The following is a 19,577-nucleotide window of genomic DNA, read 5'->3' on the forward strand; positions in this document are numbered from 1 at the left end:
TGTTCTCCCAACATGAAAGGCTATATACAAAATTAATTTGCTGCTGTTGTTAATATTGGGTGCCTAAAATGGGCTGACATATCTCAATATTATGAGTACATTATTCACCAATTAAATGTTCCTCCAGGTGAGTTGAAAGTTGTTTGGGAGCTGGTATTGTAGTATACAACAGGTGATTCCTTGGCCTGTTCTCATTCCATATTTTCTTAAGATCTTAAGGCACAAATTTTAAGTACTGCAATAGCATAAATTCACCCAATTTTCACACAGGCGAATGCGTGGGAACTAATGTGGCTGAGCACAATGTCTAGATACAAAATAATTGGCATGAGATTCAACAAAAGGTGCAATGGTGTTTTAAAAAATGTTGAGAGTGTTTGGTATTTACAATAGGATGTTTTTGAAGATGTGAAGTCTGCTCATTTCCCCTCATACGTTTCACTGTTTCCTGAATCAGAATTTGTGTAATTTGTAAGAGTCTCTTTTAAGTTTAGGGGTGCTAGACTACAGAACAACTGCAACCCACTGCACTATACAAAACTAACAGTTAGTATGACAACCGGAGTCAAATCTCCATGTACTACTATTGCTACAATGGTGCAAACTCCTCTGAATATGTCCAGATTAGACATGGGGACAGCTCTCCAAGCTCGGTAGGCCGGCTTGCAGATTTTCTAATTTTTAATAATAATGGAAAGTTTTTAAAAAAGCTGAAGTCTCTCAGTAAATTTAGTCTCAGATAAGTGTATGTAATTACAGAACATTTTATGGAAAGTTTGGGGCATCCCAGGACAAACAAGAATGCTGGTTCTCAGCTTTGAGATTTGTCTGCAGTGACACTTGCCCAAGCAACCTATGTTTGAAAGTCCCTGAAGTCCATCGAGCCCTTCGTGTCTTCTTGCGAAGGGCAAAAGTTTGGAGAATAACGATCCAGACCTTTTTAGAAATAGAAAGATATTTCTGTTACGCAGTTATTATTTGGAGAAATATTAAGGGAAATTACAGGACTGGAAACTCCCTGACAGCTCATCAGTATTGAAAGTCAGGAGTCCAGTTTGGCAGGCTGTGGAAATCCCGAGCACCCAAAAAAATGCAATCCTTTCAGTGCATTTTCCTTTACATCTGTAGTTTTCCTCTTTTTTAGATATCTAGTTCCTTTTCAAAAGCTAATATGGTTTCTGCCCAAACCACCCTCCTGGCCGGGCATTAGGATCAGAAGTCTTTGGATTCATGTGCAATGAATCAGTGCTCTGATGTATCTGAGAGGGGGTGAGGAAAGAAACTCCAACATAAACAGGAGGTGAGAAATGGTTATAGACTGTTGAAATTAGCTTCAAGAAGCAGATGTTTATGTGAGATGCTAGTGTGGATGTGACTGGTGGCTCAATTCAACACTAAACGCTTTTACCTTTGTGTTGGAATATTAACCTGCCCTGCTCCCAGCTTGGGTTGCTATATTTCAGCAGCCTATTTTTCTACCCCTGGAACCTGTATTATTCTTTCAGACTAATTACAGGGAAGAAACAAATCACAACCAGCACTAACACAGGAAAAAGAACCAAACACAAACAGAATTGGCACACAAAGGAACTCTTGTCCTCTGACATAGCAATCATTGTACATCATGCAAAAGATGGTGTTGAAATGCTGTGGTATTGAATTGAAACTCAATTGATTTTACAATGACTTCAGATCTGTTTCATAATATGTGATTTAATAGATGTTTTGTGGAGTTTGAGCTTCTTGTAAACATTTACCGAGAAATAAAGTAAAAATACAGTTTATCCCAAATTATACTTTTACACCAAGACATAATCTAACAGTAATTGTAAGAATCCCATCTCCATGTTGGTTTGGTAAAGCAAGAACACAGTACAATATTTCACCAGTGGATTACAAGGTCATAAGAGAGGTTTCGATAAAGAAGGCCATTTGGCCCATTTGATTTCATCCTTTCAGACACCAAACCTACCACTCTCCCATTACAGATTCAAGCTGTTTTAAATGAGTCCAGTGTCCTGGCCTCAATTACCCTTTCTTGTAATCCATATTACCCTCCGAGCAAAGCTTTACTTCCTGGTTGGTACACTGAGTACCAAACAGGACAGAACAGAATAAATACCTTCGCTGTCACAGTGAGAGCTCTGTGTGAACTAAAAATGATCTTGGCCAATCTAGCTTGGCAGAGCCAGAAGAGCTGTGTCCTCAGGAAAGGAGAGACATTTCCATTATCAAATCAGCATTCTGTCAGTGGCTGTTTTGATTGCAAGAGCAATGTAACCAGAAAGAATGGCAATCATCTCCTTCCTCCACCCTCATACACAAAACCTTTAGTTGGAGAACTAGTTGCACAACTGAAAGCAATCCCATCCCCCCGTCTTATTAAAAACTGATAAGCCAAGTCTGGTGTGTAGAAGGAAAGGCCTGTGAAGAAAGCTCATAGAGCTCATTTCTGGACTCTATACTGCCTGCTTCTCCACATCATACACCACAGACATCCTCCACTGTTTATCCTTCCTTGGGCAGGCCATCTGCACAACCAGAAAGAATCAGATCACAGAGGTAAATGTTGGTGCACAGTACTTTACACCACACCAAACATTTTATTTTTGGGCATTTTTTTATGAGTTATCAAATTCTTTCTGTCACGTTAAATTAAGCGGAGCTGAATGAAGCAAAGCTAAAAGAAACAGAAGCTACTGCTAACCGAACAGATTAAACAGGGAGGAAATTGATTTCCCCATTGATATTCTGTATATATGCCAGTAGGAATTAAATCAGAAGTAAAAGCAAAATGTATTGAATAAAACATTCAATCAGAGTCTCTATTCCTTGCTGTGTTGTGCAAGTTGCAGGAGATTCTTTTGCCTACTTCCTCTGTGACAAGCAGAAAGCCAATCTAAATCAATGTACCTGATTGTACCTCTGCTGGGATACCATCTCTCCAATAATGCTGTAGTCCACTCCTCCTCAGGAGAACACCTGTAGGATATTTGATGTCCTCCATGAGATGGTATCATGTGTATCTCCCGGGTATGGAGAATTAATGTGCTGATTTTCCTGTTTTGCCCACAGACCGTTTGCAAGTTGATTAAATGGAATTCTTTCTGACTTTAGAATACCATACAATTTCTGGTACATGACACACTGGCAATGGTCAGTAGTGCTCCACATTTTGAGGATCCAGCAATTTGGGCAAAGTGATACTGCTTGCGGAGTTGCTACTGCTGCTGGTTCAGGCCGTAGAATACAACAATAACACATGGTAGCGTCCTGGAGCGCTTGGCAATACATAGCAGGAATGTTCTGAATGTTACTTTATGATATGTTGGGTGCAGTACAATAGAGAAATCTAGCAACTGCAGGGCTGTGCTACATCTACCTGCCTGAGTTACTATGAAACTTAACGAAATAGCAGTCACATCACACAACATTGGTTGTACTCTCCGTACTTAAATGTGTCGATCCATTTTCATGATATTTTTTGTAAGATTCTTCTAATGCACATCACATCGTCACACATTACAAAATAGATCATGGGTGGTCAACAGTTGTTTCAACCAAGTGTATCCCGATTTCAAATTTGGTATTATTACATACATATAGGACAAACATACCAGGCTAGAAAAGATATGACATAATAGATAGTAGATTTCCTTGAACTCCCAATTTTGATCATCCATAAATTCTCCCTCTCCAGGGGTCTTGCTTGAGAAACCAACCCAGATTTAGGATTGAAGCATTGTTACGACACCATTCAATGGTCCGTGAGGAGCTTTCAAAGCTCATATTACGAAATACCAAAGACTTGCCTTAAATTCGCCTTAAATTTATTATCAAGCTTTCTTCCAATTGCTTCAAATTCATTTCCCTGTTGGAAATAAGTATAAGATGTTAGGCAGTTCTGAAAAGTTACATCAGAGATGATATCAAAGAAAGGATGCCTAGGAACTTACCATATTGAGAAACATTTAGTGCAGTGAGGGTTCCACATTAAGTGTACCCAACCATGACTACAGAGCTCTTAAGAGAGAAAGGGAAAAAAAGTAGATGCGGAGAAAATTCAACAGAATTGTAAAAAGCATTAAGGTTGGAAAGTGACAAATAAATTCAATTCCTGCCATAGGCTATTAGATTCATGATAAACTAGATTACTACACAGAAGGAAATGTTTTAAATTAGAGTATGTGGAAAGATCATTCTGTGGTGAAGAGGATGGGTTCTCCATGAATTACCTGGTTGAATTTGATACAATTCTGGAAGATGAGATACACATCCGTGGCAAACTTGTGAACGCTCGGGTAATTCTTAGCCATGAGATTCTCCTTCACCTTGTGCAGCCACATGGGTTTGTCAATCACGTTGCTGTAACTAGGAATCTTTAACAGAAGAGGCCAGAAAAGTTGAGTTTGGCCTCATTTTGCCATTACTCCTTTTTTTCTCTGGTATCTATCATTCAGCAACCAAGAAGCTTTTAAGTGCAGAAATGCTTCAGGCCACTCAACCAGAATTCGTATAAAAATATAATTATAACTCTTCCATTTGATATAGTGCCTTGTCACATCATCGACTCTCTTCTCTTTTCTAATAGTGCTGTAATAATAATAAACCTTGCATCTGATATAGCCCCTTATGACATCTTCGAGATGTCTCAAAGCACTTCACAGAATATACTGTAAAGGGACCCAGCTATAATAGATTGTGAGACCACACTATCCCAATAGACTGAAGCTATTATATCCCAATAGGCTGCTGTTACTCTATCCCAATAGACCGGGGCCACAATCTGTCCTTCTCAAGTCCTTCTGAATTTTAACTCTGATCAAATATGAAGGAGACTTGTAAGAAAGGGAGATTGAAATACAAATGCATTGTAAAAGTAATTGATTTAAGAAAAGCCAACTAAGTAATGCAGTAGTGACTATTCAGGGCAGATACTTACAGTTTTACATGGATCTTTCTCAAAACACCTACTTTCTTCGTTGCAGCAGAGTTGCAGTAAAACAAATTCACATTTCTGTAATTAGAAAGATGCTGTTAGGCACAGCCATTAAAATCAATTCAAAATATACAGGTCAGATTACTTCCGCATTCACCAAGGCAGTAGAACAAGAGGGTATGGGTTCAGAGTTGCTAAAACCAATTTAAAGACAGACGCCAGGAAGAAGATCTTCACCAATAGAGTAAACAATGGCTGGAACAGGTTACCAGGAAGGCTGAGGCCAGGATGCTGGATTAATTTAAGAAACAGCTTGTAAAGTAAATATTCTAGAAGCATGACTCTTATCAGCCCAATTGCACACAGCAATTCTCACAAAGAGGTGGGGTATTCCTGAACACGAACAATGTGGTCCTAGTATCAGGTTTACCATTAGCTGCTTTGGACACATTGGCTGTGTAAGGAGTCCATTGTTGGAGATGTCACTGCCTGATTTATCTTCTGACAGGTTCCTAATTTTGCAGAAGGTACAGACCCATTTCTCACTGGAAAGATTAAGTGAAACGAAATGTTCAGTGCCTAATTTCATAAATTAGACAGATAGAAGCCAATACTTCATAAACACCTACCAATTGTCAAAACTCCTTAGCGTATATAATTTCTATGTACTTTAGAACTTAAAACCATTTGTTTAAAATACGGTAGCACTTTCCATGTGTTTTTTAGACATAGTTCAAGCAGGATACAGACCTCAGTTCGAATCTGGAAACAAGGCATTGCTTGTGGAAAGCTCGTGGGCATTCATCACAGCAGATCAGGTCCCCTCCGTCTTTACAGACTGTACACACATCATCATTGTTTTCATTCTAGAAAACAGTAAGAGTACACACTCAGAAGAGGCAGAAAGTCACTAGAGCTGAAAATGGTAATTTTTTAAAAAGTATTCTTTTCTATTTTCTTTTTCCCTGCAACATCCCTTGGCCAAACATTAGACAGAGCATTGCATTCTAGCTTATACCTGTATCGTCGATGTGTTCCCAATTTCTCATTGTCATTCAATGAGGAAATGAGTTACAGACAGTATCACTTCCTCGCATTTCCTGTGAAGCACTTTGAGACATCCTTCTAGTTTAGGTCAGGACACTAGACTAATTTAAAAAGCAGTTCAATGCTGTGATAGGAGGTTGGAAGGGTGGGTATTCTGAAGGAATTAAATTAGATGGGCCAAAAGGGTCATCTTCATCCAAACCAATCTTGTGATCTTTGATGTATTTACCTGATCAACAAATTGAGGGTGACAGCATTCACAATCACAGTGCAGCTTGTGAAGTTTCAAGTAGCCTTTCTGCAGAGATAAGTGTCAAAACATTAATATTGATGCATCTCTCATGGTTCAGTTGATAAAACCACTGTCCAATATGTCATTAAGAGACCCAGATCATAAAGGTTTGAGGCTTGATAACTGCTGTGTGCGGAGTAAGTGGAAGCAGATGGATCTTTCTGTCCTAGCAGTTCAGTGGAACCTACCTGGATTAGCTTCCCTAATGTTTCTGATTTACATCGAATATTTCTCTTCCAGTATTTTAGATCTTTATTACTGTCACTCAGATCCTCAAATTCCACTGGGGTGCACCACTTGGTCTCTGTTCGAATGCACTTTCCATGAATTCCTAAAACATAAGAAATGGACAAATGTGATATGGGCTGAAATGAACAAAATGCAGAGAAATCCTTGCATAATAAAACACTCAAAGAAACCCTTTATGGTACTGTCTGCTGTGTGCAAATTGTGAAATATAAATGTAAAATCATACATCAGAGGCACCAACCACAGAAATGCGCATTGTCTATACATACAGATAATTACTCTACCTGATATAAACCTGCACTTATGCAGGATTCCATTCATAGAGCCACAGGAAACTGGGAGCTTCTTTGACAAGAATATGTTCTCTTCATCACTCTTAATCTTCACTCCTTGCAATCGAAAATGAAAACAGAGAAAACAAAGGACTCGATAGTTACTCTTACTATTTAAACAAGAGTTTTTTCTTGTGTCAGTTTTTAAGGTGAGTTCCAGGCAGGTATTCAAATTCAGGGGATGAGATACTAGATGCTCAGTCGCCCGCCCCTTTAAAAGAATATTTAACATTCCACTTTCCTAGATAAAACACAGCAGTCTCACCTTTGAAGGTCTTTTCTGGAGAAACGTCTTCATGGTTCAGTGCAGCTTGATTAGTCAGCCTGACATCATCCTAGAAAATAATTATAAGAAATTCATGTCGTTAAGGATCTGGTTTCATATCAGACAAGAGCCTCTCAACAGCCTTTGTTTGTAACTCTCTCCTGAGTGAGGATATGTCAGATCCGACAGAGTGACCCATGCTGGAGATGCTCATGTAGAGACATTAGGAGAAGACAGCATTGAGTTTGGGGATGACTTGTTCCAAGGTCCAAACACTCATTGTCTAGGGCCACATCTGAAGAATCTCTACCTGGGCTGAGCGTACCCTGTGATCAGGTACATCCCAGTGAAGATTAAATGCTTTCAGGACAAGGGAGTGGAAGAAACTGGTAAAAAAAAATGAATCACTTGTCTTAGGTGATAATTTGGAATATGTTGGTGAAGAGCTGGATTCATTGCTCATGCTATTCCAGTGCAAACTTTCAATTTCCTGCAATTGCAAACACAGAACATAAGGGTTAGTCCATTCAACCCACCACATGCAGAACCTCTACACTATTCAGAGGAGCACCTAATACAGTGTGTCTCCATCTAAACAAAACTCATTGACAACTCTGCAATGACATCTCTCATTGAGCTAGAGACTTATTCCAATTCTTTTTTGCCCACAAAATATACAGTCAATCCATTTCAGAGAGAAAGAGAGAAAAAGAACAGGTCAGGCACATAGTAGAGAGAATGTACAGGTCTATAAGCGTGTGCCAGGGTCTACAGGAACTCTGTAAGATTGTGTGGGAACAGTCTTCTTAGTTCCCTATGCAACTACTAAATTCTAAGCATGCTAACCTTAATTTCTGGTCTGCAGGGTTTACTTCTGGACATCTTGCTCAACATCTGACACGACAAATTTCCACGCTGAAAATTAAACACAAGTTAGATGCAAAGGATAGCTCTAGCTCAGTGGTTAGAGCACTCGCCTCGCAAGCGAAAGTCCCGGGTTTGATTCCTGGCAGGGCAAAACCTTGGGCAAGTTGCCGTACTTCACACGGCTGATAATAACCCCTCAAGAAAAAACAAATTGGTCACTTCAATCCACAACGGTTTGTGGGACACTGCTGTGTGCAATTGGCTGTCACGTTTTGCCCACAAATATACAGTCAATTCATTTTACAGTATATTCTGTGAAGTGCTTTGAGACGTCTCGAAGATGTGGATAAGGCGCTATATCAAATGCAAGGATTATTATCATTATATTATTATATAAAAGCTGTTGTTCAGTTCTCCCATTGAATGCGTGTTTCCTCCATTCCACTATATAACCCATCTACTTAAATAGGATGAGATCAAATGAGCCAAAGAACATTCTTCAACCAAACTGCTTGTAACCTTTTCGCTTTTTGTGGATTCAAAGGCCTTGAAGCAATGGGGCTAGAGGGTGGGGGACAAAAGAGGGTTTTCAGAGACAATTGTTCTGAGTCAGCCTATTCTCCTCTTTCCCACTTTGGGATAAATTCCTGCCTCCTGGTCATGTTTATAAAATACCCCATGTTACAGAGAAACAGACAGATCAACAGCAATCAAGAGAGAAATGGAAGTGTACATAGTTATTTAGATACACAGACAATAAATTGAGAAAAAAATGAAAGTGAAAGACAGGAACATACATTAGATATAGGCCCACAAGAATACAGACATTCACACAAGACTAAAAACAGAAAGAGAGAAAAGGAGCAAGTCAGGCACATAGTAAAGAGAATGTACAGGTCTATAAGTATGTGCCGGGGGCTACAGGAACTCTGAGATTGTGTGGGTACAGTCTTCTTGGTTCCCATTGCAATTTCTGAATTCTAAGCATGCTAACCTTAATTTCTGGTCTGCGGGACATCTTGCTCGACTTGTCGCACGACAGATATCCCCGCTGAAAATTAAACACAAGTTAGATGCAGAGGATAGGTCCTTTTACTCATAGTGGAGTCCTGTAGCTCAGTGGTTAGAGCACTCGCCTCGCAAGCAAGAGATCCGAGTTCGATTCCCGGCAGGGCAAAACCTTGGGTAAATTGCTGTATTCCACACACCTGATAATAATCCCTCAAGAAAAAAAACAATAATAAATTTGGTCCCTTTGGTCTGACTGTTTGTGGGACACTACTGTGCATTTGGTTGCTGCATTTCGCCCACAAATATACAGTCAATTCACTTTACAGTGTATTCTATGAAACGCTTTGAGATGTCTAGAAGACTTGAAAAGCGCTAAATTAAATGCAAGGATTATTATTATTATAACCATAAATGCGGAGACGACCCAACTACACCACTGTAATCTACAGCATCAAGCACTCCAAGGTCACAGAAGCAGAAGTTAGATGAAGGCTAAAGTTCATGTTAAGTTCTCCAAATGATTCCAAACTGTAACTGACTAAGATAACCAGAGCCCACCAGATGCATATATTTAGTGTACCTTCATCCACTCTCGCAGCGTAAGCTTGTTGGAACGGATGCTTGTTTTCCAATTTCTACTTCTACTCCGTCCTCCCAGATCCTCAAATTCCTTTGGAGAGTACCAGTCTTTGCCAACCTGTATGCATTTCACAGAGTTTCCTGCAAAATTAAGGAAGATGAGGCTTAGACTATAAATACATCCAGCCTATTTACAAACATAGAGCTCGCTCGAATCTACCGTGGTGGGAATCACTGCTACTAATCTTCATGTTGTGCTCACTCTTTACCCATTCTGTAAACCATTCCACAATTTATATTAATCTGAACAAAAAACATGTTACCCAGCAATAGTCTCAGTCTGTCTATCAAATGCTGTTACCCAGTGTTAGCTGGAACATCACACACTGTTAAGCAGTCTTATCACTGTCTTTGTAACCCATACTCTTATTCACTGCGCTCTATGTGTGACAGTGACCCAGTGCTAGTCAATCCAGTATTTGTATTAAACTCTGTGTTACCCTTTGCTAGTTTCTTCTTGTGTAATGTTCCAGTTTTTGAGCCACAGGAAACAGGCAGTTCACTAGACGTTAAGTCAGCAGGCTGGGAATGAAACCTTTCCTTCCTCGGTTTATGGTCAATTGTTTTCTGTTTCTCTTCATCGTGGCCTTTATCCTTTGGTTCTGAGGGAGAGAGAGAAGCGCAATAAAAATGAATAAGATCAGTGGAGAGTCATAGGTGGGCAGACAAACATACAGACATAGAGAAACCATCTGGTAGGCCTGCTTTCAGATAGACAATGAGATAAACTCTTCCACACCCAACCAGACACACTTACAGACAGACAGACACACTGGCTGCAGACAGACAACCATCCAAACAGGAAAACTGATAGGGAAAATGAACTGATTACCTGGGGATGGAATGCTACTTTATGGGATTATTTTAGGCTGAATGTTTGACAATTTAAGCGTTAAACATGAAAACCAAATTACTCCACCAGTGAGCAGAGTGAGAATGACCACTCATTATAAACACAAACCACTCATTATACACTTGTGCAAATAGGAAAATGCATGGAGAAGGAAGGCATGTAGGACAGACCTGCAGAAGCTTACCTATAATTGAGTCTTTGATCTGGTCTGATTTCATTCTGCTGGTTGTAGGTTCTTTATCAGGATGATTTCTCTTTACAGACTTCCTTAAAGAATGGTTCAAAGAGGTGTCTTTTCTCTGGTCTTTGGTGACATCTAAAATAAGAGGCTTGTATTTTTATTCCCAAGAAAATGTATTTGTCTTTTATTTATCAGGATGAGGCAGGATGCTAGTGCTGAGAACAGAAAACTTTCCCACATTGTGCATTCAAGTGTCAGCCTCTTTGTTTCTTTGTCAAGAGCAACATGGGTTAGATGCAAAAGTGAAGCTCATTTTAGTCCTCTTCATCAATACAGCTTAACCTCATCCTTACAGGAGCACCTCGTGTGCTATTGTGCTAGTAAGATTTCTATTTCCCGCATCAGATCCAAGTAGAAATGACTACCCATTTCTGATTATAACAAAAACACTGGCTTTGTGGATTCATACTTATAAGCACATGGGTTGGACTATGTTTGACCACCAGTCAGAGAGAGCAGCAGTTTCTAATATGCTAAATCAGATTGTATCCAGCCGATGATATCTCTGGATGAGCTACAAATGACAGCAGTATCAAGACTACACTCTATTCCTGTTTCTGGATGACGATCTGGCTGCGTCTTTTTAATTTGAGTCATTGTTATGTACAGATGACTGACAAACTGCTTTAGGCTTGCAATACACAAGGTAGAAACTTATATTCCTAAGACAGTTTTTCTGCAGTGCCTCAGCACCATGACACCATGGATCCAGTTACTTTATACTAACATACCTTTACTTAATGCTTCTTGTAACGGTAGTAGCTTGGGATACTTCTGCAGATTAAAGTCCTTAAACAAGCAATTCCAAAACTTGCGAAGAGTTGAAGGATCGCTCTTTTCCAGCCAACTCAGCAACAGGTAAATAGCTTCGTTGGTATCTTTCTGTTCTGCCAAAGCCTCAATTTCCTGCAGGAGAGATTGGTATTTAGCCACAAGGGCATTATTGTATCGTGTGCAACTATGTGTCACTACTCTGGCCCAGCTCCCATTAGTAGGATTATGAATACTGTATATGCATTAGATACTAGGGAAGCAAAATATGCCCATGAAAAATGCAGTCAATAAAGTTGAGAATGATGTAATCATAATAATAAATAATAATAATCCTTGCATTCGATAAACCGCCGTTCATGTCAGGAAAAAAGCATTTCACTTGATTTATATCAAGTACAATGACTGTGAATTTTGTAGGTAAGTTTATCATAATAATAATAATAATAATAATCCTTGCATTTGATATAGCGCTTTTCACGTCGGGAGGACGTCCCAAAGCGCTTCACAGAACACACTGTAAAGTGAATTGACTGTATATTTGTGGGCGAACGCGGCAGCCAATTGCGCACAGCAATGTCCCACAAACAGTCGTAGATTGAAAATGACCAATTTATTATTGTCTTTGGTTTTGGAGGGATTATTATTAGGCTGTGTGTGGAGTAAGGTAACTTGCCCAAGGTTTCACCCTCTGCCTGGAATTGAACTCAGGTCTCTCGCTTGCAAAGCGAGTGCTCTAACCACTGAGCTACAGGACTCTGAATCATAATCATATATAATCACATAATCATAACCATAATCATATGCTCCGGCAACAATGACACTGTTCAAAATTATTTTTTGAGCATGTATTTATGGCCATAAAAGATGTGAGTGCTGGGGAACTGAATGTGGGCACTGATCAAGTCAATCCCAAGTCAAGAACAGCATTCCGACAAGAGGCGCTATCCTGTGTGAAGTGCGCTATATAAATGTAAGTTGTTGTTGTATTGTTAGGTTTAATGCAGAGCACAACTACCCCAATAATTCCCCAATAATGTAACTCAGCCCCAATCTCAGAAGAGGTTTTAATGCAAAAGTGTAACAGTTTCCAATTCCTACAAGATTTAAGTTAGATCAACAATTTAGGTGCCAACCTTAGTTCTGTGAGCCCACAGTCACGTGAACCAAGTTGGGACTGTCCAAAACCCTTACAATAACAAGTTACATTTAGAGGTCACCTTTTATATCAGGAAGACTCAAAGTGCTTCAAACAGCTGGCTGTTTTGTCTTTTTTGCCCAAACTTTGTCTTAAAATATTGTGGAAAATTCTAAAATTCAGACTTCATTTGGAAGCCAAATTTCTTTAGTTCTTAAAAAGAAACAGCTTCCGAAATAAGCTGAAACTTAAATTTTTCTACAGTTATGTGCGATTCTAAAACTTAAAACAAAATGGGTTGACAAGCTTAGAGTAAGTAGAATTTCAGATCTAAAGAGTAAATTTCATCACAATATGAATGGTACTGAAATATCCCTTCCTTGACGCTGATAGGACAATTACTTCTGTTGAATAATGTTCTGCTCTACGCCCAATCCACCCTGTATTCCATGGAGGAGGCAAGCAAAACTCTTACGTGCAGTTTCAGTTTCAATTCCTGGCATTATTGAGAAACTAACTCTTGACAAGTATTTTTATTTTGTTGCAATATGGCTACCAAGAAAAACAATTACTATCTTTCATTAGCGAGGTGAATCAGATACACCTCATCAGTCTTAATTAATAGGATGGTTGTCAAGAGACCTCTCAGGATTGATTAATTACTGCCAAAATTCACCCCTGAAGAATGGTCACAATGGAAAGTGGCCACTACCTGTTGAGCTATATCCTAGTATTTGGAAGCTTTTGGGGGCTGGGGGTGGGGAGGCAGTAAATGACACTTGAATGGTTAAATCAATGCATCTCTTCCTTCAGTGAATGGCTGTAAAACTTAGGATGAACCATGTAGTGTGACACACATATACGCTTGGTAAGATTCCTGCATTCACCATGACGCTGAACTTACCTTGAATTTCTCATTTGTAATTATCTGCTTGTCCCGAAGGTTATGGAGGAAGGGAAACATTTTGTCAATTGCCATGGAAACCTCCACCTTGAACCTCCTAAGTAGTTTGGTAACCTGGTCGTCAGTGAATTGACTGAAAGACATTCTGTGGGAAGGAGAAAAAAATCTGTCCATCACTAACATTATGATCAATGGCGCTCTTACTGTATAATAATCCTTGCATTTGATGTAGCCCTCATCACATCGTCAAGACATCTCAAAGCACTTCACAGTATTTTACTGGGTCAGTTGAAAGAGGAGTTTGATGTTTCTGACAGCAATTTGCATTAGTCCTCCTTTGTGCTTTGGGTCCCATGGCTTGTCTCTTACTCTTGAGTGCAGCGTACACTGACTGCCCTGAACAACACATTAAACTTCATGAAAAGTTTTTTTCCCACAAACATGTAATATCAATGGTGCCTGAAGTTGCCACTGTCAAAACAATGTATTTCTGTTCTACCACAAACAACAAGAAGGTTCGTGGGCGCAGATTTCCGGGAAGATAAGGCAACTTTAAAGTTGGCAAATTGAACAGCTAAAAGAGAGGAAATGGCTAATCTAGTTATGACCCAACTGTGCAGCGCCTTGGGACGTCCTCCTGACGTGAAAGGCGCTTTATAAATGGAATCTTGTTGTTGTTGTTGTTGTTGTTGTTGAACAGCATGATGAAGTTTGAGACATGCCATAAGTTGTAATGCCACAACATTTCACTTCGGTAGCCATTAGCAAACTCAATCGAAAGAGTTTGAGTAAAGCCCCAGAAATAGGATATCATTTCTCATATAACGACAGGACATTCCCAAGAATCAGTAAGCAGTCACTTACCTGAATGTAACCAGATCAATTTTTTCGTGGAATTAATCAATGGATGGCCTCCCTTCACACTATGTTTGTAAAATTCAATATTCCTGGTTTAAATGTTTGAAACATTAGCCCTTGTTGGTACGGTGCGAAATATGGCTTTACAAGGAAATTACTCAATCCATTCGGCACGTCCAAGGGAACGTCTCTAAATTTCCAACCAGTAAATTACATGTGATCTATGAAGAGAAAGAGCTTCTGTGGCTAATAATATCTGCTAGAAAATAATATCTCAGAATATAGTCTATAGTTTGGGACACGACATGTCAAGCGACTGCCAGGATGATGGAAGGCAAACTTGGTCTTCTTTCACCTAGCAAATTCTTATGTTCTTAAGTGGCATTCTCTTACTTTGCCAACAATCACGGCACTTTAAAATACACCCCGTGAAGCTCTTTGAGACTTTCCGCTGAAGTGAAAAGTGCTATATCAAATGCAAGGATGATTATTATTATTAACTTCACCCTTTTTTAGATCCTGGTATTAAATTAAACCTTAGACAAGATACACAGAACTGAGATGGCAGAATTTTCACTAAAATTTAAAAATCATTTTCTTTCTTTCATGGCATAAAAAACATGCTCCAGGGAAAATAAGGGTGGGAGAACCTGAACAGAATCAGATAAAAGTTTACCTCTAAAAATGGGATCAATCAGAATCAACTAATAGTAATGGACTTAAAAATATAAAAACTCTGACACTCACTGGTAGCTAATGAACTTTGCTTTGTGGGGGTTTCAGTTAGATAACTCCTATTCATGAGATGAAAGCACTGCCAACTGAGCCAGACTGACACAAGCGCTCTGGGGCACCGCCCGGCGTGGATGGTGCTATAAAAATGCAAGTTGTTGTTGTTGTCTTATGCCCAAATTTGATGATGTGCTGACTCCACCAGAGGTCACTGCAACACATGTCTCCACTAAAGCAGTAAGGAAATAACACTTACCCTACACCTACATCATAATAATCAGAGTGGGAACTGACTCAGTGAATGAAGGTCATTTATGTGTCTGAAACAAAAGCAGAATCTCACCACAGAACTCCATGGCATCCTATTTTTGACCACTATTTTGATCTAACTCCGCTTACAACTTTCCGCTACTTTCTTCTCTTCATACAATTACTGATCCACCTCCATGTCTTACCCATGACACCCACTGACATTAGTTTGTGAAAGATTGCGTTATACTTCATTAATTTTGCCCACAAAATATACAGTCAATTCACTTTATAGTATATTCTGTGAAGCGCTTTGAGATGCCTCGAAGATGTGATAAATCACTATATTAAATGCAAGGATTATTATTATATATTATTATTAAAATGTTTTTGGATCTATAGTTAAACTGTATTGCAAAACTTTCCATTGCCAAATGACATGTCACTCCTCTCAGAAACAACAACAAGATTCCATTTATAGAGTGCCTTTCACGTCGGGAGGACGTCCCAAGGCGCTGTACAGTTGGGTCAGGACCCAAGCAGCGGGGAAATGGTCAGGGTGAGGGGAGGGAAGGAGCGAGGAGGGGGTAGAGAGTCGAGAGGGGAGCTGAAGGCACGGTCAAAGAGAAGATGATGTGCTGAAGAAAAGATTCTTCAGGCAAGATTTACCCATTCTGAAGACATTGTATTTATTACTTTTATTAAGAAATCTCCACTTCTCTTCAAATAACTGATTGTATTGCTTTTCCATTTATTGATGTGTTTAATTTCCCTTTTTTCTTTAGTTATGTAGTAATCCTGCAAGCTCTGCATGATGTTTCTGAACAACGTTAATTTACCCTCAGCAGGTGGGTACAGCCCTCATACACGTGACAGTTTATCATGTACGCTAGGGTTTTGTTACATACTTTTGCTATTGTCTATATTAAGTTAGATTGAATGTTGTGCTAGGATCACTGTCACCTATCAGCTCAAGTACCACCTATTAGCTTTATTTCCCAGGAAATCATGTGATTATCTGTTACTCTGAATATCTCTTAAAGAGATAATAAGTGAAGATTAGATCAGCTGTAGGGACTTGCTGAACATGCTCATGCATGGAGCTTAGCCACCTAGTGAAGCTTTCAAAAGCATAAATCAGAACTTTCAGAAGATGAGGGCAGAAGACTGAAAAACGTTAAACAGAATTCAGAAATATGAGCCACAGTATTCATGTGTCTGCCAAGCTCCTCTCCCACCCACAACACCACCCTGACAAGGTCAACTGCCTGAAGGTCAGACTTCCTGTAAAGCAACATTTTACAGAGAAATAACTATGTTCATTTGCCGCATGAGCAAATCAGTAGTTTACTAATGGAGCAAAAATATCCAACCATAATCTGCATGAGGACCACATGATGTGCACTGACAAACAGCAATGCTTATCTGTGGAACAGTGACATAACATAAAGCACCTTCAATTCAGCAAAGGTTCCTTTGGGAATAATAATAATTTCACAGCCCTAAACCTAATGTGTTAGTAAACCTTAGCACCCCTTTAAACCAGCTCCATCCTAAACGGAAGACAGGCAATTCTTTGAAAAAAATCAGCAAATAATAGAGCAAGACTAAAAAATGTCAATGATTTTACACCAAAAGCAGGCACAAACGATTTGTGAAATGCTGTCCCTTCCATCACAGAATCAAGCTGCTTTGTAAACAAGTCCAGTGTCCTGGCCTCAACCACCTTTCCTGGCAACCTGTTGCAGTTGTTGATTGTCCTCTGAGTAAAGAAAAATATCATATTATCTGTCTTGAAATTGCCTTTTACAACTCTATTCAGTATTCCTCTAGTAAGACCTTAAATAGAAAGGGATGCAAAACAAATTTGATACATTTTGACCACTCCATCATCACATCGCATAATATATAATCTGTTCTGTCATCTCCCACGTTCAGCTATTTGATCGCAGGGAACAGCTACAAGAGAATGAAGCACTCTGAATATTTCCCCCCCTGACTCTGAAGGTTCTTGGAACAAATATTCGAGGATACTAGTCTATCTTTCTTCAACTGGTGAAACTGCATTCCACAGTTGACTGTGCTAAGGATGGGCTGAAACCAAAGTGTTGCACAAGCCCTTTAACTGTTTATATCTGCAACTAGATCTCTCCAGCCTCCTTTTAACCCTTACAGCAGCATTGATGAGAAGCTGGTATTCTGCAGCATTTTTGAGTTTATGTAACATTTGGCCACTCGTTTTTTAAATAAAATCCAATATAATTATATAGGCTCTACAGCACTGAAACATGCCATTTGGCCCATCTATTGTGTGCTGGTGTTTATACTCCACATAATCCTCTTCTCCTCCTAATCACTACTCTCTAGCCGCCTCTATATTCATATAATCCCTTTTCCTCATGTTTGCTATTCAGCAAACATTTCACAAGTCGGAGAGTCTTTGATAGATCTAACACGCTGTTGGGTGTGGAAGTTATTGTGGGGTGGGGTGGTTCTTTGTAACGTAATCACAATGAAACTTACACATGGGGCTAGCTAGCTTTGCTGACACTGCTCACCATCTCACACTGATCAACACCAACCATTTAATCTGAATGGATTTGGGAGTTGGATGGCAAGGACAACAACCAACACAGGTGGCTTAAGATGGGTAAAAATTGCATGGCGATTGACTTGCTGTGTCTCCTGTTGGGCTCAATTTGAAGCTTTTGTTCAAGCAATAAGATGTCAATTTACTTCAGGTTGGGTCTTCTAATCTTAGATTAGAAGATCAGCCATGATTGAATGGTGGGGCAGGCTTGAAGGGCCGAATGGCCTACTTCTGCTCCTACATGTTATGTTATATTTTTGTTATGTTAATCTTCTAAAATAGGCAATGGGATTCAGGGTGGTAACTACTTGGTGTGTTTTAAGTGCTCAGAGATAAAACATGGCCACTTGGTAAAATACCAGGAGATTCGGTACCAGTGGATCTCTATCCTGATAGGAGTTAATAGTTTCAGAAAAGTTTTTTTGGTTAGCCAGGTGTCTGACACATGCAGAAACCCATCACCATGCTTAAGAGTGGATGAGAGATAATGCTAATTGATGCAAAAAGATTGCAAAGGGATATAGATAGGCTAGGGGAGTGGGCGAGTAGGTGGCAGATGGAATTTAATGTGGGGGAGTGTGAAGTTATTCACCATGGTAGAAAAAATAGAAAAACAGATTATTTTCTAGAGGGGGAGAGATTAGATAGTGTTAGTGTTCAGAGGGACTTGGGTGTCCTTGTACACCAGTCTCAAAAAGTTAGTTTGCAGGCGCAGCAAGCAACTAAGAAGGCGAACGGCATGTTAGCGTTCATTGCAAAAGGTTTAGAGTACAAGAATAGTGAAGTCTTGCTGCAACTGTATACGGCCTTGGTGAGACCGCACCTAGAGTATTGTGTGCAGTTTTGGTCTCCTTATTTAAAAAAGGACATACTTGCCCTCGAGGGGGTGCCGCGCAGATTCACTCGGTTAGTTCCTGGGATGAGGGGACTGACGTATGAGGATAGGCTGAATAAACTAGGGCTATATTCTCTAGAATACAGAAGAATTAGGGGAGATCTTATTGAAACATATAAAATTCTTAAAGGGCTGGATAAAGTAGACACTGAGGGACTGTTTCCCCTGGTAGGAGAATCTATAACCAGGGGTAACAGTCTTAAAATTAAGGGTCAGCCTTTTAGAACAGAGTTGAGGAAACATTTCTTCACTCAGAGGATAGTGAGTTTATGGAATTCACTACCCCAGAAGGCTGTAGATGCTCAGCCCTTGAACATCTTCAAGGCTGAGACTGATAGATTTTTAAAAAAATAGAGGGATTAGGGGATATGTGGATAGGGCAGGTAATTAGAGTTAGGTCAGAAGATCAGCCATGATCTTATCGAATGGCGGGGCAGGCTCGAGGGGCGGAATGGCCTACTCCTGCTCGTAATTCTTATGTTCTTATGTTCTAATGTCTGATCCTTTGTGCTTCAGTTCCAGCCTTGAGTACTAATTAATATGGGTTTGCCAAGACAAAGCTTTGATTGTTCCCTTTAAATACATTTTCAAAGGAAGAAATTTCTCTGGCATTTAAATTATGATGCGTTGCCATTTCCATGAATCCTTTTTAATATTACTTATAAGCTACGTGGAGTCCTGTAGCTCAGTGGTTAGAGCACTCGC

At 39.6% G+C, this 19,577-nt stretch overlaps 1 protein-coding gene across 2 annotated transcripts; it reads right to left on the bottom strand.

Moving 5' to 3' along the window:
* Positions 1-1,693: 1,693 nt before the first annotated feature.
* LOC103187045 (autoimmune regulator) lies at positions 1,694-14,533 on the bottom strand. 2 transcript variants are annotated; one of them, XM_007906395.1, is made up of 17 exons: positions 14,413-14,533; positions 13,549-13,693; positions 11,467-11,641; positions 10,679-10,810; positions 10,082-10,243; positions 9,583-9,722; positions 8,986-9,042; positions 7,971-8,039; positions 7,125-7,194; positions 6,812-6,916; positions 6,467-6,609; positions 6,216-6,284; positions 5,690-5,805; positions 5,370-5,484; positions 4,943-5,017; positions 4,236-4,379; positions 1,694-3,871 (listed from the first exon to the last, which is right to left on the bottom strand). In XM_007906395.1, the coding sequence occupies exons 2-17, from the start codon at positions 13,690-13,692 to the stop codon at positions 3,791-3,793; spliced, it is 1,797 nt and encodes a 598-aa protein (XP_007904586.1). In that variant the 5' UTR covers position 13,693; positions 14,413-14,533; the 3' UTR covers positions 1,694-3,790. The 2 variants fall into 2 exon arrangements, with proteins under 2 accessions (XP_007904586.1, XP_007904635.1); XM_007906444.1 differs by lacking the exons at positions 1,694-3,871; positions 5,370-5,484 and having other exon boundaries at positions 4,284-4,379.
* Between the last annotated feature and the right edge of the window lie 5,044 nt (positions 14,534-19,577).

The sequence above is a fragment of the Callorhinchus milii genome, unplaced genomic scaffold (assembly GCF_018977255.1).
Source record: "Callorhinchus milii isolate IMCB2004 unplaced genomic scaffold, IMCB_Cmil_1.0 Scaffold11, whole genome shotgun sequence".
Classification (NCBI taxonomy): Eukaryota; Metazoa; Chordata; class Chondrichthyes; order Chimaeriformes; family Callorhinchidae; genus Callorhinchus; species Callorhinchus milii.

What these genes read in the sequence shown, in the direction of transcription:
- LOC103187045 (XM_007906395.1), bottom strand. Translation starts at nt 13,692, where the DNA reads ATGTCTTTCAGTCAATTCACTGACGACCAGGTTACCAAACTACTTAGG. An exon ending in GATCAAAGACTCAATTATAG is followed by an intron (nt 10,244 to 10,678) that starts GTAAGCTTCTGC and finishes TCTCTCCCTCAG; the next exon opens with AACCAAAGGATAAAGGCCAC. An exon ending in AGAAAGATCCATGTAAAACT is followed by an intron (nt 4,380 to 4,942) that starts GTAAGTATCTGC and finishes CTTCTGTTAAAG; the next exon opens with ATTCCTAGTTACAGCAACGT.